General features: G+C 38.3%; 1 protein-coding gene across 7 annotated transcripts in view; it reads right to left on the minus strand.

Moving 5' to 3' along the window:
- Positions 1–19,577, minus strand: part of EGF (epidermal growth factor) — a 51,392-nt gene extending 31,815 nt beyond the window's left edge. For 6 of the 7 annotated variants that reach the window (XR_014945941.1, XR_014945942.1, XR_014945943.1 and 3 more), the window contains exons 1-7: positions 18,946–19,577; positions 11,297–11,428; positions 8,700–8,899; positions 7,558–7,739; positions 4,595–4,825; positions 3,413–3,615; positions 66–191 (exon numbers count right to left, since the gene is read on the minus strand). Coding sequence is in view for 4 of the 7 variants with exons in the window: in XM_015861995.3 (XP_015717481.1) it covers positions 66–191; positions 3,413–3,615; positions 4,595–4,825; positions 7,558–7,739; positions 8,700–8,899; positions 11,297–11,428; positions 18,946–19,072 (1,201 nt within the window). In the remaining 3 variants the exon portion in view is untranslated. Of the gene's footprint in view, positions 1–65; positions 192–3,412; positions 3,616–4,594; positions 4,826–7,543; positions 7,740–8,699; positions 8,900–11,296; positions 11,429–18,945 lie in introns of all 7 variants that reach the window. The other variant, XM_085547063.1, reaches the window with a different exon arrangement.
- Between the last annotated feature and the right edge of the window lie 942 nt (positions 19,578–20,519).

Below are 20,519 nucleotides of genomic sequence, written 5' to 3' on the forward strand. Positions count from 1 at the left end.
AAGCAAAAGAACAGAGGAATCTTTTTATCTCTTGAAATAAAGCTGAGAGTAGATCCATGTATTACCTTCACAAAACTGTTTATTTCGACTTAAAATAAAGCCAGTAGAACATTTACACCGATGAGTCCTTGAGTCAGGCCTGCAAATTCTTCTTCTGCACTTTTCTTTGTTCAAATCACAGATTCCTTTTTCTGGAAGAGTAAACAAAATGTAAATGTAACCTTCTGTCCAAGGAGGAACTGTTCTGAGCAAAGTTGCACAGTGACATACCTCTCCTTCTCAACAGTTACTTGGTCAACCTGAGTAACTTGTTTTATAATAACTTCTATAACTTTCTATTGGTAAAATTGAGCCAAAAATTCATTATCAAATTGAAGTGTTTGTAGGACAAAGAGTATATTTTTCAAAGACAAAGGGTAAGTTTCTTCAGAGCGAGAAGAAATGAGCCCTTAGCAGAACCCTTACTGCTAAACTCACTTCATAGAACAAGGCAAACAGATACTGAAGCACCTCATTCCACAGGAACGATTGGCAGAACCTCGTGTCAGCTCAGCTACCTTCCACATCTGGTGCTTCTGCAGATACACAGCACTCGTGCTCTTATTTCTGTCTCACAAACTATTATTTTTGTTTTAATCTTCCTAATCTTCTTCTAGGGTTGCTTGCCCCTTTTCCAAGCTAAGAATAGCTGAACTTCTGCCACTGGATATGGATATGTAGCCACCCACACACAACTCCGTGCTTACCCTCTGCTGTACATGTAATAAAGGAAATCATGGGCTCATACAGGCAGGGAAGACATTGTATGTGAAGGAATTGCTTATACCATCTCCAATTCAACACTTAAATTCTGAGATGGACACCAGCATAATATTAAATTTCAGCATTTAGTTTTCTGCTGGTCCCAGAGGAAGAAAAGCCGGCCATCAGTTGCAATGACAGATCACAAATATAAAAGAGTGAACTAATTTCCGAGACAGACATTTCATCTTGACTGAAATTAACTGCGAAGGGTATACTTGCATCAGACTGATTAATTTTTCTCTAACAAAAATCATATCACGGAATGAAACAGTAATGGATGATTAGATGGATATTACATGTGTTGATATGCATGTGAGCTTATCAGAAACTTTAATCTCATGTACTTTTAGCTGAGCCTATCTTTTTGTAGAACTAGATTTGAGTTTAGGAACTATACCTTAACTCTTTGTCCCTCCTGTGGCTGAATCAGGCACATATTATGGTGAGGTGTCTAACTTTCAAATACAGAACAAATCACAATGACAGCAATGCAAATATTTACAGTCTCAAAATGATACAAATGAGCAACTAGATGATACTCAAGGCTGCATCTCAAAACTGAAGGTGAATAGTCACTAAGTATGAATCACAACATTTTTAAGATAATCTTTTCTGTAGAATTAGTCACTATGAATCATATTTTTACACTGACCCCTACCCTATCACATTTTATTCTTGGATGATTACTTGCCATCAGTATCTCACATTTGAAAGAAACAGAAGGTAATTACTCCTATACATACATACATACATATACATATCCATATTCTGAGAGTTCTGAATAGTACTTCCTCTTGATTTATTAGCCTGTCAGAGAAGATTTTCTTAAAAAATTCCAAAGGGAGCCTTTGAGATTTTAAGATAATTAAAGCATTTTATGAGCCATTAATAAAAGTGGAAAGAACACTCCAGTAGGCATTTGCGAATGTACATCAGATCTAGGGTTCAGTTCTCACAGACACTTCAGTCTAACTAAAGGCTATCTTCCAGATACTACCATGCCAAAATTGTTGTGGGGGATTTTAGCAAACCCCACAGTTGAATTAATGCTCTTCTCCCTACTTATTGGCCCTGATCAGTTCAGGAAAGCCTTTTGAAAGAGAAGAAGAAAAGGAGACATGATAAATATAAGTAGTAAAATAAATAATCCAAATTCCTGTCAAAAATCTGATCATAACAGTTGAGCACTTCTTGTCAGATCCCTTTGAATCTGAACGACTCATTTGCTATCTGTTTTAAAGAAGGCCTGATAATTTACAGCTGATGCTACAGTGTAACATACACTTCGTTAGCTTGTACAGAGCATCCAATTAGTCTAGGTATGCTTTTATCTCCAGGTTTCTCTGTTGTAAGATCAGCTATAAATCTCATTTGTACTCCAGGCTCATTAGCCCTTCTTTCATCTCAGTTCTCACACTGGATAAGTGAAGCAACGTACATGCAAAGTCCAAAAGGTTCATCTGGATTCAGCCCATTAAGCTTCTTTCTACTCCATCAATTCCCAGACATTTTTGCAAGTTATTTAGAATCAAATAGAACTACTGCTGAAAACACTGTCATCATTTCATAAGACATGTTGGAAGCATGGGAGAAAATGATGCAAGGCATTTAATAGCACTAGTATGTATTTTATTACAGAGAGGTGAGTTTGGGAAAGAGATACAGCATGATACCACATAAAGCTTTTGGATGGCATGAAGAAAAACAAAGCCTATTATACAGTAGATATTTCAAAGACAAAAAGAGACAGACAGTTTCATTTTTGCTCATAAAAGCACACGCCATTTTTTCCTAATGTTTTTATACCACCTATACCTCTTGGGCACCCTTCACTTCCTACTGCCTCAGCAGGAATCATGAAGTAAGGCTATCCACAGTCAGCTTTCATCTTCTAATCCCACAGTGAAATGCAGTGGCATGGCTATTTCATAATGAAAGCTGCAACCAATTAAAGACACCTAGGGCTTTCATTTAATAGTTACTATGGCAGCTTCAGACCTGTCTTAAACAAGATGACTCTTAATCCAGTGAAGCGGAGACATCCACACTATCACTTGCAGGTCATACTATATTCTTCTTAAAATCCTTCAGTGTCATAGTAATCAGTCAGAGGTATTCAGACGTGCATTACATTAAAACTTACAGAAGAGAACTGGCATTTGATGAATATAATCAACACACACACACACATAAATAATATTAAAAAAAAAGCTGCATGTTCTTTACATTTAGAAGTAAAGTATAAAAAGATATTTCTTAAAAAAAAAAAAAAAGAAAAGGAAAGAAAAGGAAAGTGGAAGGGAAGAAAACTGGAAGGGTGGGGAAAAGAGATGACATGAAGAAAATCACATTTAGAATCATAGGGGCTAGAAAGAGACCTCTGAAGATGATCAGATTATCTTCATATATATTCAGATCAATGAAATGAGCAGTTAATACTGAGCAGCTTCCTGTCTGTTATTCTAGTAGACCTATGGGTTGCTTCAGTTGAAGAAAATTTGGTCATTGACTTTACTGGGGCCTGGAATTTTGCAGAAGAATATTATTACTTTGAAAGGTCAGTGCGTTCACCATTATTATTTTCACAAATACATTTCATTTTACTTACCAAACTCCTGGAGATCTGTTCTTGCACCAGGCTGTTTAAATGGATGCACTACTTTTATCTCCACAGGTGGAAAAATTGATGGTTTCAGACTAATAGTGACTACAACATTTCCAGTATACTTGTTGGCTGTCCATATTGTACCAGACTTCAACTCCGAATAGTACAGGTGGTCAGCAAAGAGAGACATACCAAGCAACTGATATCTGAAACAACAAGAAATTAGTATGAAATGGCACATCACCCAATTCCAGTATATACTAACTCATACATTTTCTCAGCATTGAGTTCAATTGAGTTCACTGTAAGTAGCCTTTATTTTCTTGTAGGGTATATGTAAGAGTCAGATGAATACGAGAGACACTCCTAGCACTCAGAATCCTTCAGATTATTTACAAGATACAGCTACAAAAATTGTGATAATTTCTCACAGAATACATGAGATGCTGTTTAAGACTGACTCGACTGACAGAGACTAATTCTATTGAACCCAGCAATTAAAATGGGCACTTGTTTTATCAAAGAATTTAGGCCAGAAAACTCCCCCTCATTTTTCAATAGGGCACTAAAAGTGCCTTCCCTGAATGTTTTGACTGTCCCAGGAAGTTAGAGTGGAGATAGAGGGACAGGAATAGTGTTTTCCTTAACTCTGTCTTGCTGCTGTGCTCAGCCAGGCACTGGGGAGATGAGGGTAACTGAAAATCTGCTGACTTTTTTGGAGAGCCTGAGCACAGGGCACCATCGATGCCTCCCTGAGCAGCAGCTGAGGAGGACAACAAGCTTAGAGGAGGACAGAGAAGCCTCGATAGAGCTCAGGCTCTTGAGCATAGCTCAGACACCTGAGCTAACCTACAGTGACCTTGGACAAATCATTTAAGCTCTCTGCTTTCGACTTCTCTATCTGCAGAAAAAGGCCACTAATAAACACTCCGAGAGGATTTCTGAGGATTAAGTGGTTATCATTTGCTAAAAGCTTAGAAGATGGAAAGTACTAAGCAGTGGTATTATCTGCAGTGAATTCAACAGTTAGTTTTTTCTGTTTTCACATTTGTAGAACTACAGTTACAACACATTTATACGCTTTATGGTGTTATGAATCAACAAAAATAAAAGACTCCTTACACTCTCTCCAACTGCATGCCCAGAAAAGGAAAGTTTTATATTTGACAGCCCAGAAAAACTCACCGACCAGAACTCTGGAGCAAATGAACAGCACTCCCTTCATAGTCACTTGATCCAATATGGGAAAGCTCTTTCCCATGGTCATGCTGGATCCAGTAGAGCCTTAAGTCAACAAAATCTAGTGAGATGGCCTTTATTTTTTCTGTGGTTCTTAAAATATTTTTCACATCACTTCCATTGAGGGACACGCGGTATATGCTGGAAACTGTACCATCTGATGACCAAAACAGTATCCTGCAGGAAAGAAGCATGTTTTGGAAAATAATAATAATAATAATAATAATAAAAAGTAATAAAGTATTTACATGCTTACAAGGTTACATCATTGGTATGTATTCCTTGCTCCTGTGTTCAAGCTTTTTTTCAATCTTACCAAAGTGCATCCAGAACCAAAATTAATAATAAACCAGGGGGATTCCTCAATACTCATTGACCTTTTCCACAAACAAACAAACAGACAACCTAAATATGCCCTTCAAAACATAGCTCTACTTAGAATTGAAATAATTTTTGCCAAAAGTGTGCTCTCCGTTTAATGGAATCAATATTACCACTAATTTTTTATTACAGTTGTTTTCCTGTTTTAATAAATATATTTCTATCAGCAACTTCATGACTGTTCAGGAAGCAATGAGATACTAGAAATTTATCTCATGTAGGTCAAGCAGGAATCAGCCCAGCTTAACAATGAGGCATAGTTGTCTCTCTCTCTGCTTTGTTCCACCATGCAGTCAGAGAGGGAAACAAGATCAACATCTGAGATCTAAAGGGGAATGCTGCAAACTAAGGAAAAGGCATTAGAGGCAGGTGTCTGGTCCTTTGCCTTTGGGGAGGAAGTCATCTCAAAAAATTCCAGACCAACACAACAGACAGTGGTACTTTACTTAAAAATACCAAATCACTTCCTTCTACTGCCTTCCTCCTGGTTAAAGCAGCTGGCCTATGACATCACTAAAACAAGGCCCATTCAAAATAGAGATCCAATACCCAAATCAGTTAGGTGCTGAATTTACTTACATCTCAGGTTATGCATGGATCAGAACACAGATTTAGTGGTATGACTAAGGTTAGCAAGAGTTCTTCTAATAGGGTGAGTCAAATCTCATTTGATTGTTTTTTTTCTCAAGGCTTGGGTTTAGATTCTTTGCTTTAGATTCTTACACTTAAGCACCAAAAAATTCCAAGACACTTTATAATTCTGCTTCATCTTCACAAAATTGCAAGATTTACAGTATGAAACAGCATAAAGCCAGCTTTACTGTGTTAATCTATTGTTTAAGACCCTGAAAAGGATTAGATCTCACTGGCAAGAGATTGTTCTAAATAAGCAGGAAGAATCAATCCTTGCCCCATGGCTTTTTCTCCCTGTTACATGGTCTCCAGTCATCATAGATTATTAAAATAGATGCAAAACCATGTTTCTGGAAGGACAGTCCCGTTTTCAACTGCCATTTTTGAACAGTTCATTAACACCTGCTTACATTTCTGTGCCACCTTTAGCTATTTCAGTGCTCTGGAAGTTTGAATAAATGCTAGCATTCACTTTTTATCAATTAGGAAACTAAGAAACAGCAGTAATTATAGTCTCTGTGCAGATATTTTGCAAATCAGTTTATGATCTGAACAGACAGGAAGAGTAAAGAACAAAGTTTACAAGCCAGCTTGAGTAATTACCAGCATTTACTTTATTTTCCATCTCCTCCTTTTATTTTTAAGCCTGATTTTTCAGTATTTCTAAATACATATTATTACAGGTTACATCACTAGCTGTAAAATAATCTTATCAGCACTAACATCTAGGCACATTCTTTGAGAAAAACTGTATTGCTAGGATTTCACATTGACTTCCATTACTTAAGAGTTGCATAGATTTTAGGAAAGACACTGTTAACATCAGACTTAGACAATGTTTATACCTGCATGCATAAACATATTGTTGTTTTTGTTGTTGTTTGTTTTTTGTTTTTTTAAAATTCACATTAAAAATAGGGCCTTAAGGATTTCCATACAAGCAAAACATACCAGAACAGAATTGTAACGTCAGACTTCTTAAAGTCGATTCTATTTTCTTTACAGTTTATTACAGGCTTACTGGTCTTTCTGTAAACACACATGTACAGTTCAGTGCATGGTGAATCACACCTAGGTGAATATACAAACTTAAGTCTCCACATACTTCTGACTGAGTTCAAGAATTACATTTCTATAATGTAATTTTGTAATATATCTGTCTAGGGCATTTGACCATGGATTTAAGGACTCTTGAATATTTCCAAAACAGGTAAGCACTATATTAAACTAAATCAGAAGAAAACATTTTAAATGAAAATACATTTATTTATAGTCTAAGTGTGCCAGGTTGGGAGTAAAAGGGACTCCCAGTGTTTGCAGGCATTGTAGCCTTTGCAGCTCCAGTTCTTCCTGCTGCCCTGAAATTATGCTTTCTTTGAGAAAGGACCAGCAGATCCTCAGATCTTTTCACTAATGAAATTTTATCTGATGACCAATAAGTATAGATTCTGCATTAGACTTCAGTAGACACTTCTCACATGCTTCTCTGGTTCTCTCTTACATGTTTATTAATCTTTTATACCATTACTCCCAGAGAAAGGAGATTTAGATTAGACGTTTGGCAAAAAAAGTTTCACTTTGAGGCACTGGTATCAGCTGCCCAGAAAAGGTGTGGATGCCCCATCCCTCCAGGTGGTCAGGACCAGGATGGATGGGGCCTTGAGCAGCCAGATCTGGTCAAGGACAATCAGCACACAGCAGGGTTAAGAACTAGATGAGCTTTAAGGTCCCTTCCAACTGAAGTAATTCTATGGTTCCATGATTCTATGATTTTGTCAACATTCAAGTAAGTATTGTACTAAAGACAAAACACCATGCCCACAGTATTTCCACAGTCACAGTACTTAGTATATTAGAGTTCATTTTAATGAAATTACTAACCTAGTTAAAATTACCTTTGCTCAGCATCAATGACAATCTTTGTGGGACGGCCAATATCTCTTAGAAGAACTCGGCGTTTCTTCCCATTCATGTCTGTTGCTTCTATGGTTGCTTTCTGTCTATTGGCCCAGAGAATGTCCTGATTTATCCAGTCAATAGCAAATCCTGAAATGCCTTTGTCTATATAACATAATCTCTGTAAACAACAGAAAATTGTAAACCAGAAGCATCGTCGCTGCCATAAGCTCGACATTCAGTACATTGACTACTGTGCTAGACTGAGATTTCCCATCTCATTCCACTGGCCTGGAATTTTCTCTCAGACCTGTATTGCTGCTCTTTCTTATTTTTTAATCATTTTCATTTTCCCTTTGCTCTTACATACACTCCTGAATGAGTGAGCCATTGAAAAGGAAAATATTCTTTGTAAGTGATACACTGGACTGATCTTCTAGCTACGGTTTCTACCTGCATTTCAAACATTATGAGGCACCCAGATGGAAGACAACCTAACACAATGTTGCTGGAGTTTGATGCTTAACAAACAGTTTAGAATATGTAAGCTAAGATTCCACATGGGTACAGCAAAACCAGCAGTCTCTCCAACAAAAGGTTCTCACAGCACTGAAGTACAGCCATACCAGTCTGTCTTCCCTTTAATGAGCCAGAGGCAATGAACTGCACAGTTTTTTCTGAACAAAGGATGCAGTTCTAAAGGAAGCATTTATGCAACCATAGAAACCAGATAAAAAGTTTGAGGGGAAAAAAAAAAAAAAAAAAAAAAAAAAGAGCAGGAATTCAAGCACATTCTTCTCATACCATTTGCTGTGGTTTGAGTTACAATAATCTGGAAGGCAAACTTTCATAATGCCAAGGATTAATTTAAAACTGATAGAGACATTATTGTCTTCAAAGGTTTGGCTTGTGTACATTTCCTCCCTTTTGGCTGGTCTGTAGAAAATACTACATGTACCGTGAATGTCAGTAAGACAGCCCAGACTTAGAACCAGAATCATTATGGCAGCAAAAACTGTTTAATAAGCCTGAAATATACATAAATAAACAGAAACTGCAGGATTGCACCTAACAGCAGGTGTTTTTGCATTGAGAATAATGCCCAATAAATCAAAGAATTTGAGAGAAATGATGACTTTACCTCTCTTTTTGTGCCATTCAGGTGAATTCTTTGCAGAAGTCGCTTTTCTGAGTCTACCCAGTACACTTTCTCTTCTGTATAATGAAAATCCATAAGTCCTGATGGACCGGCATCATCCACCAATCTTTCATGATTGGTCCCTTCAGTGTCAATTCTGTAGATGGCACTTCCATGGTGAAAAAGTAGGAATGGTGCAGGGTCTGGTGTGAGGAAAAAAAAAAAAAAGAGAGGGGGAGGGGAGGACATAAATTAATAGATAACCATTGAATTTTTACTGCATTACATTAAGTTTCTGGCTGGATATTAGGAAAAATTTAATCTCCAATAGAGTGGATGGGCACTGAAAAGGCTGCCTGGAGATGTGGTGGAGTCACCATCCCTGGAGGTTTTCAAGAACTGTATATATGTAGTACTGAGGGGCACGAGTTAGTGGGTTATATTCCTTGGCAGGTAGATGGTTAGACTAGATGACCTTAAACATCTTCTCCAGCTCTTCTGTATTATCCTAGACAAAGTAGGAGATTTAACCTTCTCATTGATATTTAATAGTAACTTGCTAGGTACAATACAGAGAATCAGTGATCAATGTGATATAATGGTCCATTCACATTCATTGTTAAAAATTAGCAATTAGCTAGGTCAAAAATCTGAGTAATTAGAATATTAGAATATTTGGAGACAGAGACCAATCTTTAGTGTAGCATTAAAGCACATTCAAAGGAGAAAGTCTCATGATGGTTGTTACCATGGGGATTTATATAATGGTTGCCTGAAACAAAAGATCACAACATACAAGAAATACTCTTGTCAAGTGACTTTGAAATACAAGCACTGATACAGATCCAACAGAATGGCAGCTTTAAAACCTATCTAATCACTTGCTGAATTGATGTATCCATGAATTCAGCCCTCTTCATTGCAGGGGAAAGAGCCCAAGTTCAATTTCTCCATTGCACCCATTTCTTAAGCCCCAAGGATGTAATTATCTGCTGCTCACAAAGAAAATGATCAGCACTCTGATTTCTAAACTATTACAGTGGTGCATATTTGGAGTTTTGAAGATATTACCTACTTATAAAAATTGCTTTTGGGATGTCAGTGTCTCCCTTTTTCTGCTGCTATTTGCACTGAGCAGGCCTATGTGAGAGCGTTTAAACTATGAAGAGTTGCTTTAAGTAAATGGTAAATGAACAGTGATGTGTAGCAAGGTTGATTTATCTCAGGAATGTGACAGCTGTACTGCCAGCATTTTTGCCAACTAGATGACCAATAAACATTTTTATACTTTGTTTTTTGTCCTTTCCACTCTCTGAATTTCCCTGCTGGAGCCTGTAAATGAGGGCTGTAAATGGAATTGGGACTGAACAAATCTGATTCTGATCACAGAGGAGCCAGTCAGATTTGGGATTAAATTTTATCACCTCTCAACTATCGTTACTACTACTATAAATATCAGTAATAACCTTTAAAGAAGTTGGAGACCTCCAACAACCTAATAAAGCAAGGCTGTTATTTGAGAGATACCTGAGCACAAATATCATTGCAAGTTAACAGGTTTGTTTTCAGGTCTCTTCAGCTCAAAGGTGAATGGCTTACAAAGCAGTCAAATAAAATGAAATAAAATCTACTTAAAGGTCTAGACATTCTTAAGTAGTACTTAAAGAAATCCAGCCTGGCTCCTTGTGTTGGTGACAATTTGGGAGCTGTATGGAATAATTTCGATTATTGCATTGAATTGATTATTGTGAAGACTAACAACATCCAGAGGGACTGAAGGACACCTCCAAAGCCTTCATTTGGAAATAAACTCTGCCACATCCCATCTCCACATTAGGGAGAGTCCCAGATGAATATTAGTCAGTGAAGGAAAACGTGAGCGCCTGCACCAGGAGGGAGTTGTAGCAAGTCCAAGACAGGAACCAAAGCCAGATGTTCAGGAAACCAACAGGGAGAGGTGAGAGGTGAAATTTAGAGCATTCCCACACCATATTCTAGATGCAAGTTTAAACAATTCGTAACATTCATTCAGCTTTTTCCCATTAATAGCACCAGTTGAGTACAAAATTAAGGTTATTTAGAAGGTGTAACAATGGATATTTTCCTCTCAGAAGGGTTAAACTCTCTTTAAATGTCAATACTTCTTACATGATCAAAAACAATTGAAACCCTTAAGAGAGCAGGAGAGAAAGACCTCACATTAGCACTCATGTTTATTATGAAAATGCCTATGGATCAAATAAAAAGTAAGTACTACATGAGTACCGTTTCACAGCTCTGCTTCTACCCTAAATAACACTGGGCAGACTGATCACAGAGGAAGAGTAGCGTTGCTAAATAGAAAATCGTGGTTTGTTTTCATTTGTTTTTGTGTGTTTTCATGTTTCCCACTACTGTATACTCCATTCTTCACACCACTTGACATTCGTTTTTCCCTCACCACACAGAAGAGGCAATTACCAAACCAGAGCTGCTATGCAGTATCTAAGTCAGCATCATGAGTAAGGTTCAGTGAGGTATGGTTCACTTCTAAATATAATGCTAATTGCTAACTGAACCCTATAGTACTTTTTTAGTTGTAAAAAAGAAAACAAACTTACCATTCACGTAGCAAGATCGTTTGTCTATATCCAAGGTGTAACCAGGCAAGCAGGAGCAGAAGTAGGACCCTGGCACATTTGTACAGGTTTGGCCACAGATTCCCAGACCACCTTCAAGGCATTCATCGATATCTGAAATGTGGTTTTGAACAGATCAGGGCAATTCAAGTTGAAACAGCAGTACAAGGCAAACAGAAAGAAAAAACCTTCACAGAGAAATCTAGGTACAAAATACCACATTAAGAGAAGAAAGGAGGGTGACTGTATTGCATTATGCATTGCTTTCAGGTATATTTCCTTTCCTTGTCATGACATGCACAGCAATTTTTATTTTCTTTCCAGAGAAATTACCACTCTACAGAGTGTCTGGGCACTCTACACAAATGGTCTCCAATTGTTCAAACAGAGGGAACAGACTTGTCTCACACTCCATTTCTGCATTTTACATAATCATCTGCTATGCAAATGCTGTCTGCAGCTGCTTCCCGCTATCATTATCCCTCCATCCACAATAACATTTCTGAAAATAAAACACCAAGTTTCACAAAACAGCAGAGCAGCAGTCTGCCATAGCAGTGAGCTCATTTTTGTTGAAACCATTTTTGTTTGAGTTTCAGAAATACACACAAAACACTGAAAAATTATATATATATATGTATGTGTGTGTGTATGCATTCTGAGATATATATATATATATATATATATATATGTATTCTGAGATCAGCAAGCCCAAACCAAGGCAACAAATTAGAAACCTCACTTTTAACTGGTAGGGTATAAATAGTAGTAAATATAGGAAATTAAGGACCTCATTTTTCAGAAAAGTACACCACTGAGAATCCCATTTGATAATAAGAGGGGAAGAAATGACCCTATTTGGCAGCACTCAGCACCATGGGTGATGGTCCCCAGAAGTTCAGAGAATCTTCAGTTCCTACTGATATTAAATGCAACTGTTAGCAACTTCTTGAAGTCACCAGCAACATACCCTTTTGTATTTCTTGAGTAAGCACAGTGAAGGGTGCTCTGAGGAGCAGCTTTTCCCCCAGCCAAGATTAAAATTTTAAGTGTACACAATCAAGATAAAAGCGTGATTTGAGTGTAAGAAAACTGCCTGTCAGTGAGACACTCGAGAGCTCTGTTTAACTTATCAGAAAGAAATTCTTTATCACAGAATATCTTCACAAACTACCAGCTTTTCTAAGGGATATTTTAACCTTTTACAGGAAATAATTTTAAAAGTTTGTGGCTGAGAACTGAAATGAGGGACACTCTATTCAGTTAACAGAAAAATGTGATTCAGTGAGGGAAATGGTAAGCTACCACAAAAAACTGTGACACCATGAAAAACACTAGTAGATGTCCTCAAGGCAAGACCAGAATGGGGAGACATGCTTTAACCAAGCACAGGATGCTGAGCAATATACCAAGGTAACTGGACAATGGCCTGAGATTTACAGGGTGGTCTCCTCCTTTATTAAGCAATATGAATCAGTGTATATTCATATTCATAGGAATATGAATACAGAACAGACTGTCCAAGAAAGATCACACTGAACATCTGGGCTAAAAGAATTTATGCTGCTTGTCTGGATAGCTGTATTGAGGATTTTAAGGTTAATCAGTGTGTCCAACTAACAAAGTCCACACAATAAAGAAATTTCACACATACTGAACAGTGAACAATAACTCCAGCTGAAGATTAATTGCCAATGAAAGCAGAGGGATGCAGAGACAAAACACACAGGCATTGAGGAGTGGAGAGTGGACCTTCCAGAGGCAGAGAGAAAGCAATGAGAAACACTGAGCTGTTATTAAACATATCGTTAACACTCAACTCTTATTCTGAAAACAATGGAAGAGGGTCCTGTTATTAACATACTCCTTTCTTTTTGCAAAGCCTTGGGAGGGGATAGGTGTTTGGGGGGGGGGGGGGGGGGGGGGTGGAGGGGAGGCAGGAGACACACAAATAAATATTTCTTAAAGTTTGGGAGAATTTGACCACAACAACAACCATAAGGTGAAACTTGCCATGCCTTCACCTGAGCTCCTTGTGCCAAAGCCATGCATACATTCATACAGCATCCTGCTGTAGCTGTTTCACATCTCCTGGCAACCACTTCCCCCAGTGGGAACTTTGTCCTGTGAAAGAAATCGGCTTAGGGAGCACAAAAGCTGTCTGCAGTGCCCTGACAGCCAGTTCTGAAAGGACGAATGAGGTTCTGCTCTGCTCTCAAAGGCTTCTTTATGCAGAAAATGCCTTGAGAAGCAACAAAAACGATGAATCATTTCATCACGACATTGGCAGTCCTCAATGACTCTGCATACAAATATGCCACTTTGTTGAGAGTCCTGAGAAATGCTCTAGTTGCAGAAGGTGAAGCATTAGTATGCCTGGCAGGGACAGAGAAACTACAGTGAGACAGAAGTCAGCTTTCATTATGGCCCCAAGCACACGGACTATAGATGTAAAATATACACATGCAGATGGGCTCACTCACTCAGAATTTGGTTAATGTGGACCTTGGGGATGAATTCAATTCACTTTATCTAGACACCAGCATAACCCTTTCAAAAAGGTTGAAATTTACACTTAAGAAAGCAACCCATCCTTTTAAACTATTTTGTTACAAACATGCAACTCAAAGAACAGAAGACAGCCAGAGAAGAGGCTTCATCTATCAGTGGGTCACAGTAAGATTGAAGTGGCGCACTCAGTATTCCTGCTCCCAAACTTTTAAATGAGATTTTAAGTATAACCCGAGCATTCACAGTTTTTGAGAGGGTAGAGGCTATGGAGTGGTCCTGTATTGTGGTAAGAAAGGGCTATAGATACATGAAAGACAGAGCAATAAAGTAGAATGCTAGTACCATAAAGTAGAATCAAATTCAAATTCAGAAACTATACTTAGAAATCTTGAAGAAAATTGGCAAAAGATCCCAAGGGACAATTATATCTTTAGTATTATACCTTACTGGACTCAGATCTCAAGAGGTAAGCCACAAAAATGGAAAAATAAATAAATGTCATGCATAAATTAGAAATTATAAAATCACATCCAAGGTACTTTTCTAGTTTCATCAGACCCCTGTTTCCGAGATCACAGAGTTCAATTTTCAACATAATGTTATTAGATTGCTTTTCATGATGGATAATGATAGGACAGAGGGGAATGGTTTTAAACTGAGACAGAAGAGGCTTGTGTTAGATATTAGGAGGTAGTTCTTCACACAGAGGGTGGTGATGGACTAGAACAGGTTGCCCAAGGAGGCTGTGGATGCCCCATCCTTGGAGGCATTTGAGGCCAGGCTGGATATGGCTCTGGGCAGCCTAATCTGGTGGTTGGCAACTGTGCACACAGCAGGGGGGTTGATGATCACTGTGGTCCTTTTCAACCCAGGCTATTCTATGATTCTACGATGTTCAGATGTCATGATTCCATTACCTATCCCTCCTTGAAACACATCAGCAAATACTGTCTTCCAGCTCCCTTTAAAAACAAATTTCAAGTGACATTCTAGAAAGTCATAATTTTTGTTTAAAACAGAATATCAGATCGACATCTGTTATTTTCCATGGAGAAAAATATTGATGAGTCTTGTAGTAACAGTCACTGGCCCTGGAATCTGCTCCTTAGAACTTTTCAGCATTAAACTTCATGTGTAGTATGATGTCAGTTCTGTCATCTCTTGTGACACATTTTCCTCCTTTCTGTTCTGATCCGAGATTTTGTAGGTAAGGACAGTATTTGCCCATATTCAGCTTTATCCAATTTTCAGGGAATTCAGAGGGAATCTTCTTATGAGCTGGCCCTTAGGTTCAAAGCCATGTCTCTTATTATTTGGTAATAGTATTTTCAATCAACTTTCCCATGGCAGTGTAATATGAAGTGAGATAGCTGGAAGATAGATGCTGAAAAGAGGCAAACAAACATACCTCTACTTCAGCTCCTGTGGAAAAATAGGGATACAGTGGGATCCCAACAGGATTACCCCTTACGCTGTCATGACAGGGGAAGACCACACTTCTACATTTCACTGGCCCTTACTATTCCTTATGCAATGCTTACAGAGTCTGCAAATTTGCCAGGTTCTGGCATTTCAAATGTCTCAGAAAGCAACATAAGAATTCTTATAAGGGTGCGAGACTGCATGGAGCAAATTAAAGCCAGTGTTTAGCTAGCTAAGATGGATTTAAATATATAATACAAAGGGAATACTTTAATATTCCATTTATCCAGCATTCTATGATGGGAGAAGGGTGAAAAAAGAAAGGAGGAAATTCTGAGACATAGAAAGAAGAATCTGACTGAAAATGTTGACCTAGATAGCTGCAGTTGTCACCTTCAGTTGCTGGCTTTAGCTCTGTAGGAATGTGCAGCATGCTGAAGAAGTGAAAGGAGCTGATCAGTTAACATCAGAAGAGACAGTAGAGTAAGGTTCTGTGGGTAGGTACAACTCTAATTACATGGGGTTATGTTTTCTATGTTTATCTATATTATCAATATTTTAAAATATATATATTTTAATAACTATATTTCTTATCCTTTAAAGTTGACAGAATGAGTTCTCAAAGTCAGGCCTGAAGCCAAGATACATGCCAAATCTTGCAGTATTCATAACATAATGCTTTTGGTAGCCCAAGACAAACAGGCACAAAAGTCCTTCTGAAAATTGGTAATGCAAGAGGCTGCTCTATGGGTGTCATAAAAAAAAAAAAACCAAAACATTTCCATATGAGACACTTTCTTGTTTTCAAGTGGGGAAAGTATCATAGATACTTTTCCAAGATCCCTTGGAACTATAAAAGCCAGGGCTGTTAAATCAATACTTCAGAACAGGATAATAATTTGATTTCAACAAGCATAAGACCAATCTCCTAGTGTATCATGAATGCTTAAATGGTTAACAACATGAGAAATCAAAGCTCTCCTTATATGATCACATTTTTACCTAGGAGGAAGAACCATTGTGTGACAAAGAATATTTCATTTTAGAGTAAGGTTTTGTTTTCACACGGGTCTAAGGAAGATAAGTTATTTAATGGTAACTGAGTCCCCACTCTTTACATCATCATAAATTAAGCCAAGATAACAATGTCAAGATAACAATTTCTTATAAATAGATATATTCTTGCAACAGGCCAGACTTATTTTGATCTTATGCTCTGTTCCTCCATACTTTGACTCTTACAAACTGTGCTGTTCCAAGATACATGCCCTCCCCAGCTTAAAGGCCTTTCCTTTCTTGGCATACCAAGTCAGGATTCAAATAATGTCTCTTAAAATAACTGTATAAAATTATGTGAAACATTTAGCATTAGATTTCACTATCCTTCAACAGGATGAGATGACTTTGATCTTTGAATATCCCTAGAAATAAAGGGAACTAATTAAGAAGTGAGTTATTTAACAACGCAAGAGCAAAGCCTAGGCCTTCATCAGTAGTAGCTGTATGGAAAACTACTCTGGAAAAGTTAGAAAACACTTTCCAGTGAGTACTGTTTGTAAGGGACAGCTTCTCAATTCACTGTAGTCCTTATAGCTGGCAAGATGCCACCACAGTCACAGATGATACAGAACATTTTACAATTGGTATATTTATTACTGCACACCAAGAATGGTTGCCAAGCCACAGTTCACAGCCTGCTGTCATTGTTCACAGCTCAGTGGCATGAGTCATGTCTCCCACTCACCACTTGCATCCCCACTATTACCTTCAAAGTCTGCCCCCAGCTTCCTACCACTCGCTGCCGCTGTACCCTCTATCTCACATAGTTAATGAACTAGAATATCACACATCCGCTCTTCTTGTCAGAGCAGAATTTGAGTATCCAGTTCACAGAAGAACACAGGAAATCCATTCCATCAAAGCATCCTTCAGTCTAATATTTCACGTCAAAATTTTATCTTCACTTAATCCCCTGTAAATCAGTGGTCTCTAATTAAAAAGATACCTTAGCATAGCTCTTTTTTGTTTGTTTCTTTGTTTGCTTATTATCTGTTACACAGAACTGCTCACAGTAATCAGCTCTCATGCAGAAGACTACTTTTGTCAGTTCTTCTTGCACTGCCTGCTGAACTAGAAGCCATCCTGTTTTGGTGTTTCACCCAGACTCTCCTCAAGGTCAATAGAGCAATTGGATATCTAATTTTCAAGAGAAAAGACACATTATTGTGTCTCCACTAATGAAAGAATTATGCGTATTAATGTGCAAAATAGGTCACCTGAAATACATATATATAAATATATCTTGTCACCTTTTGGATGTGAAGTACATTTTGACCCAAAGCAAAGTGCCATCAATTCACCTCAATTCAGAATTGCCCTGTTATACATGAAGTATTAATTGAGCATCCCTAAAAAGCAGAAGTCATAACTAATGCACATCCTAATTAGCTCATGGAAGCTAGGTTCAGATTAGTAAATAGTGTGGACCTATAGGTGAGGCTCTGTACGGTGCAACATTTGGTGGGGATCTGACATCCAGATTAAAAAAAGGTAGGGTTCACACACAATGTGAACACAAGCATAGTAAGAGAAAACAGTGTGTAGGTTAGTTTCAGAAATGTGTTCTTCCTTTGAATTCAAGAACCAATGTAGAGGTACCCCAGGTGTGTTTGGTGCTCTGGCAAGCCTTTGGTCAGGTCAGTTATACATAAGAAATGCCTAGCTCCTCTTCTCTCAGTACGAGGACATTTAGCATGTGTACTTCTATTTTCTGCTTCCAAGTTGGTATTTCTTGGCAGGATGTGCAGAGAAGGCACCTGTTATGAAGTCACTGGAATCATGTCAAGAACTGACTCAGAGGCTCTGAAGTCCAAGTAACTAAGGCAAAAGCATGAACTCCAAGTATTAGGTCTGGATGCAAGGCCTCCAGGGCATTTCCTTATCTCCTTATGAGAAAAAACATAGTCTTTCAAGGCAGCTGGGTGGGAAGAAGGTTTCTGTCATGATTTGTCCTACACTTGGTGAATAATAAGAACCTGTATTTTACATGTTCCAAATCACTGATGGTTATCATAATATAGATCATTAATATAATATATATGTCATATATCATTAATGTAATACATCTCCCTCAATCTTCATCAGTACAGTTCCAAATACATCTTTTTTCAAGTACGTATGACTCTTTCATTGTATATTTGCACACAGATCTGTAGATAATGGTACTATCATAGAAAGATAAGTTTTTAAAGTTATTCAGCCCATATCTAAGTATTTACTCATACTCATACACAATCATTAAATTTCTCTTTCTATATGTATATAGAAGTACAAAAATACATGTACAAATTTATATAGAGATAGAAGCAACAATCTGCACACGAGCATGTTGAAATAATGAGACACTACAGCTATCCAAAGGAATTCTTATGATTAGTGAATAGTTCTGATCTCTTACTGACCATGTAAACTTTCAACCTGCTTTGTGATAGCTGCACTGGCAGACAAGGGACCAGTTTCTGAATAAGAAACAAAACAAAATGTTCATTATGAAAAGGAAAATATACTGAGAAGCCTCTTTATCAATTGTGCTGCTACAAAACATAAGCAATCTGTATAGAAAACTCATGACAATTATAAAGCTCAGTTAAACGGATACAAATGCTTCTTTCTTATTTTGTGAATGGTCCACCACTTACCTACGCAGGCAGAGCTTTCACTCTTTAATCTGTATCCATTAGGACAGTTCCAGTGCTGCAGAGATGAAGGGCTGGCAAAGCCAACGGTAAAAAACACCGGCAAGAAAGCAACAGGGAAGAGAAACATAGTCCTGAGTTTTTTAAACTGTCACTCGAGAAGAGCTAGCTTGTCCTCAGTCATATCCAGGGTGTGATGAACATAGGTAATCCCAAAAGGTCTCTGTGATTTCCTGCTTTACCCTCAGACATCTTATCACAGCACGAAGCTTTATCTTTGCCTTGCTTTTCTTGTCACTCCAGCGTGTCTGACTACAACCTTGAAGAAATTCCTGGGAGATTTCTTCCCCACACACGTCGTGTTCTCTCTCTCTCTCTCTCTCTCTCTCTCTCGTTTCTTTCTTTTTTTCTTTTTTGGAAGCCAAGTATGAAATGCCTGACGCTCTCGCCACAAACTTAACACAGCTTAAAAGCAACGCTCACAAGGATCACTGCAAACTTCCTCGCAATGTGCAAAGCTGCCATTTGGGTCTTAAAAGCAAAGATTCCAGAAATCTTCACTGCTGCCCTCAGTGGAGTACAGGGAGTGGGATCTCCAGGTACTGTCCTGAGAAATGCAGTTGCTTTTCACACACAGACTTGGACGGTCTCCTCTTTCCTTTTTAAGGCTCCGCTTGCCCCACCTCTTCTCTTTTTAGTACCACTCGAGTGAACTCTGTGTTTGCAAATAGTAACGTGGTCAGTTCCTTAAACCAGGGAACAGAGCCAGAATGCAGATATACGGCTGCCCATAATGAGCAGCCTATTTAGAAAGGCAGCCCCTTGTGTCTGAGAAGTACCTATGGTGTGACTGTCACATTTTTCTCACAGACTGCAGCCTGATTTAAACCTTGTCTGTTCAATTGTGATTAGCTGCAGTCATTTTAATACCTTCTTGCATTTTACTGCCACAAACAAATCCTGTCACCAAAATGCTCTGCACTAACATTACTCCTTATTGGAAATGCAAACTGGCTTAAGGTCAGATTCAGATTTAGGGTACAAGTGTCATTCTGGCTTCAAAAATGTTCATGCCTCTCTCAAGCCAGAATGCTGCCCGTCCACCATCAGAGATGAACACATTTCTGAGCACACATCAGTGCTGTAAGGGGCTGCCATTGGGTGCAGTGCACTTTTACATGTGCTTGCCTGAAGTAGATGCACTAGAGAAATTCCAGGTGCAATCACACAGACCAGCAGAGCACTGAAGCACAAATGTGGATGAAGTGCCATTTTTCATGTGCCGACAGCTAAGCAGGTGTTTCAGTGGCTATCTGAGCCTTGCTGTGCTGTGCTAACTGCTCTGAGGCATTTTGGTTCCATTGCTTTTCTTTTTCTTTTTTATTCCATGTCCTCAGTATCGCACTGGAATAAATGCTAACACAGCAACAGCTGGGAACAGCAGTAGCAACAGACAGCAACCTGCAGATGTGTGAGCTCCTCCCTGGGAAATCCTCAGCCTCCTCCCCCCCTCCCATCCATACTGTTGTGAATCAGTAGGAGTCCTGACTTGCACTGACAGAAAATCAGAAGCATAA

The sequence above is a fragment of the Coturnix japonica genome, chromosome 4 (assembly GCF_054131305.1).
Source record: "Coturnix japonica strain WE chromosome 4, WE-NBRP24, whole genome shotgun sequence".
Lineage (NCBI taxonomy): Eukaryota > Metazoa > Chordata > Aves > Galliformes > Phasianidae > Coturnix > Coturnix japonica.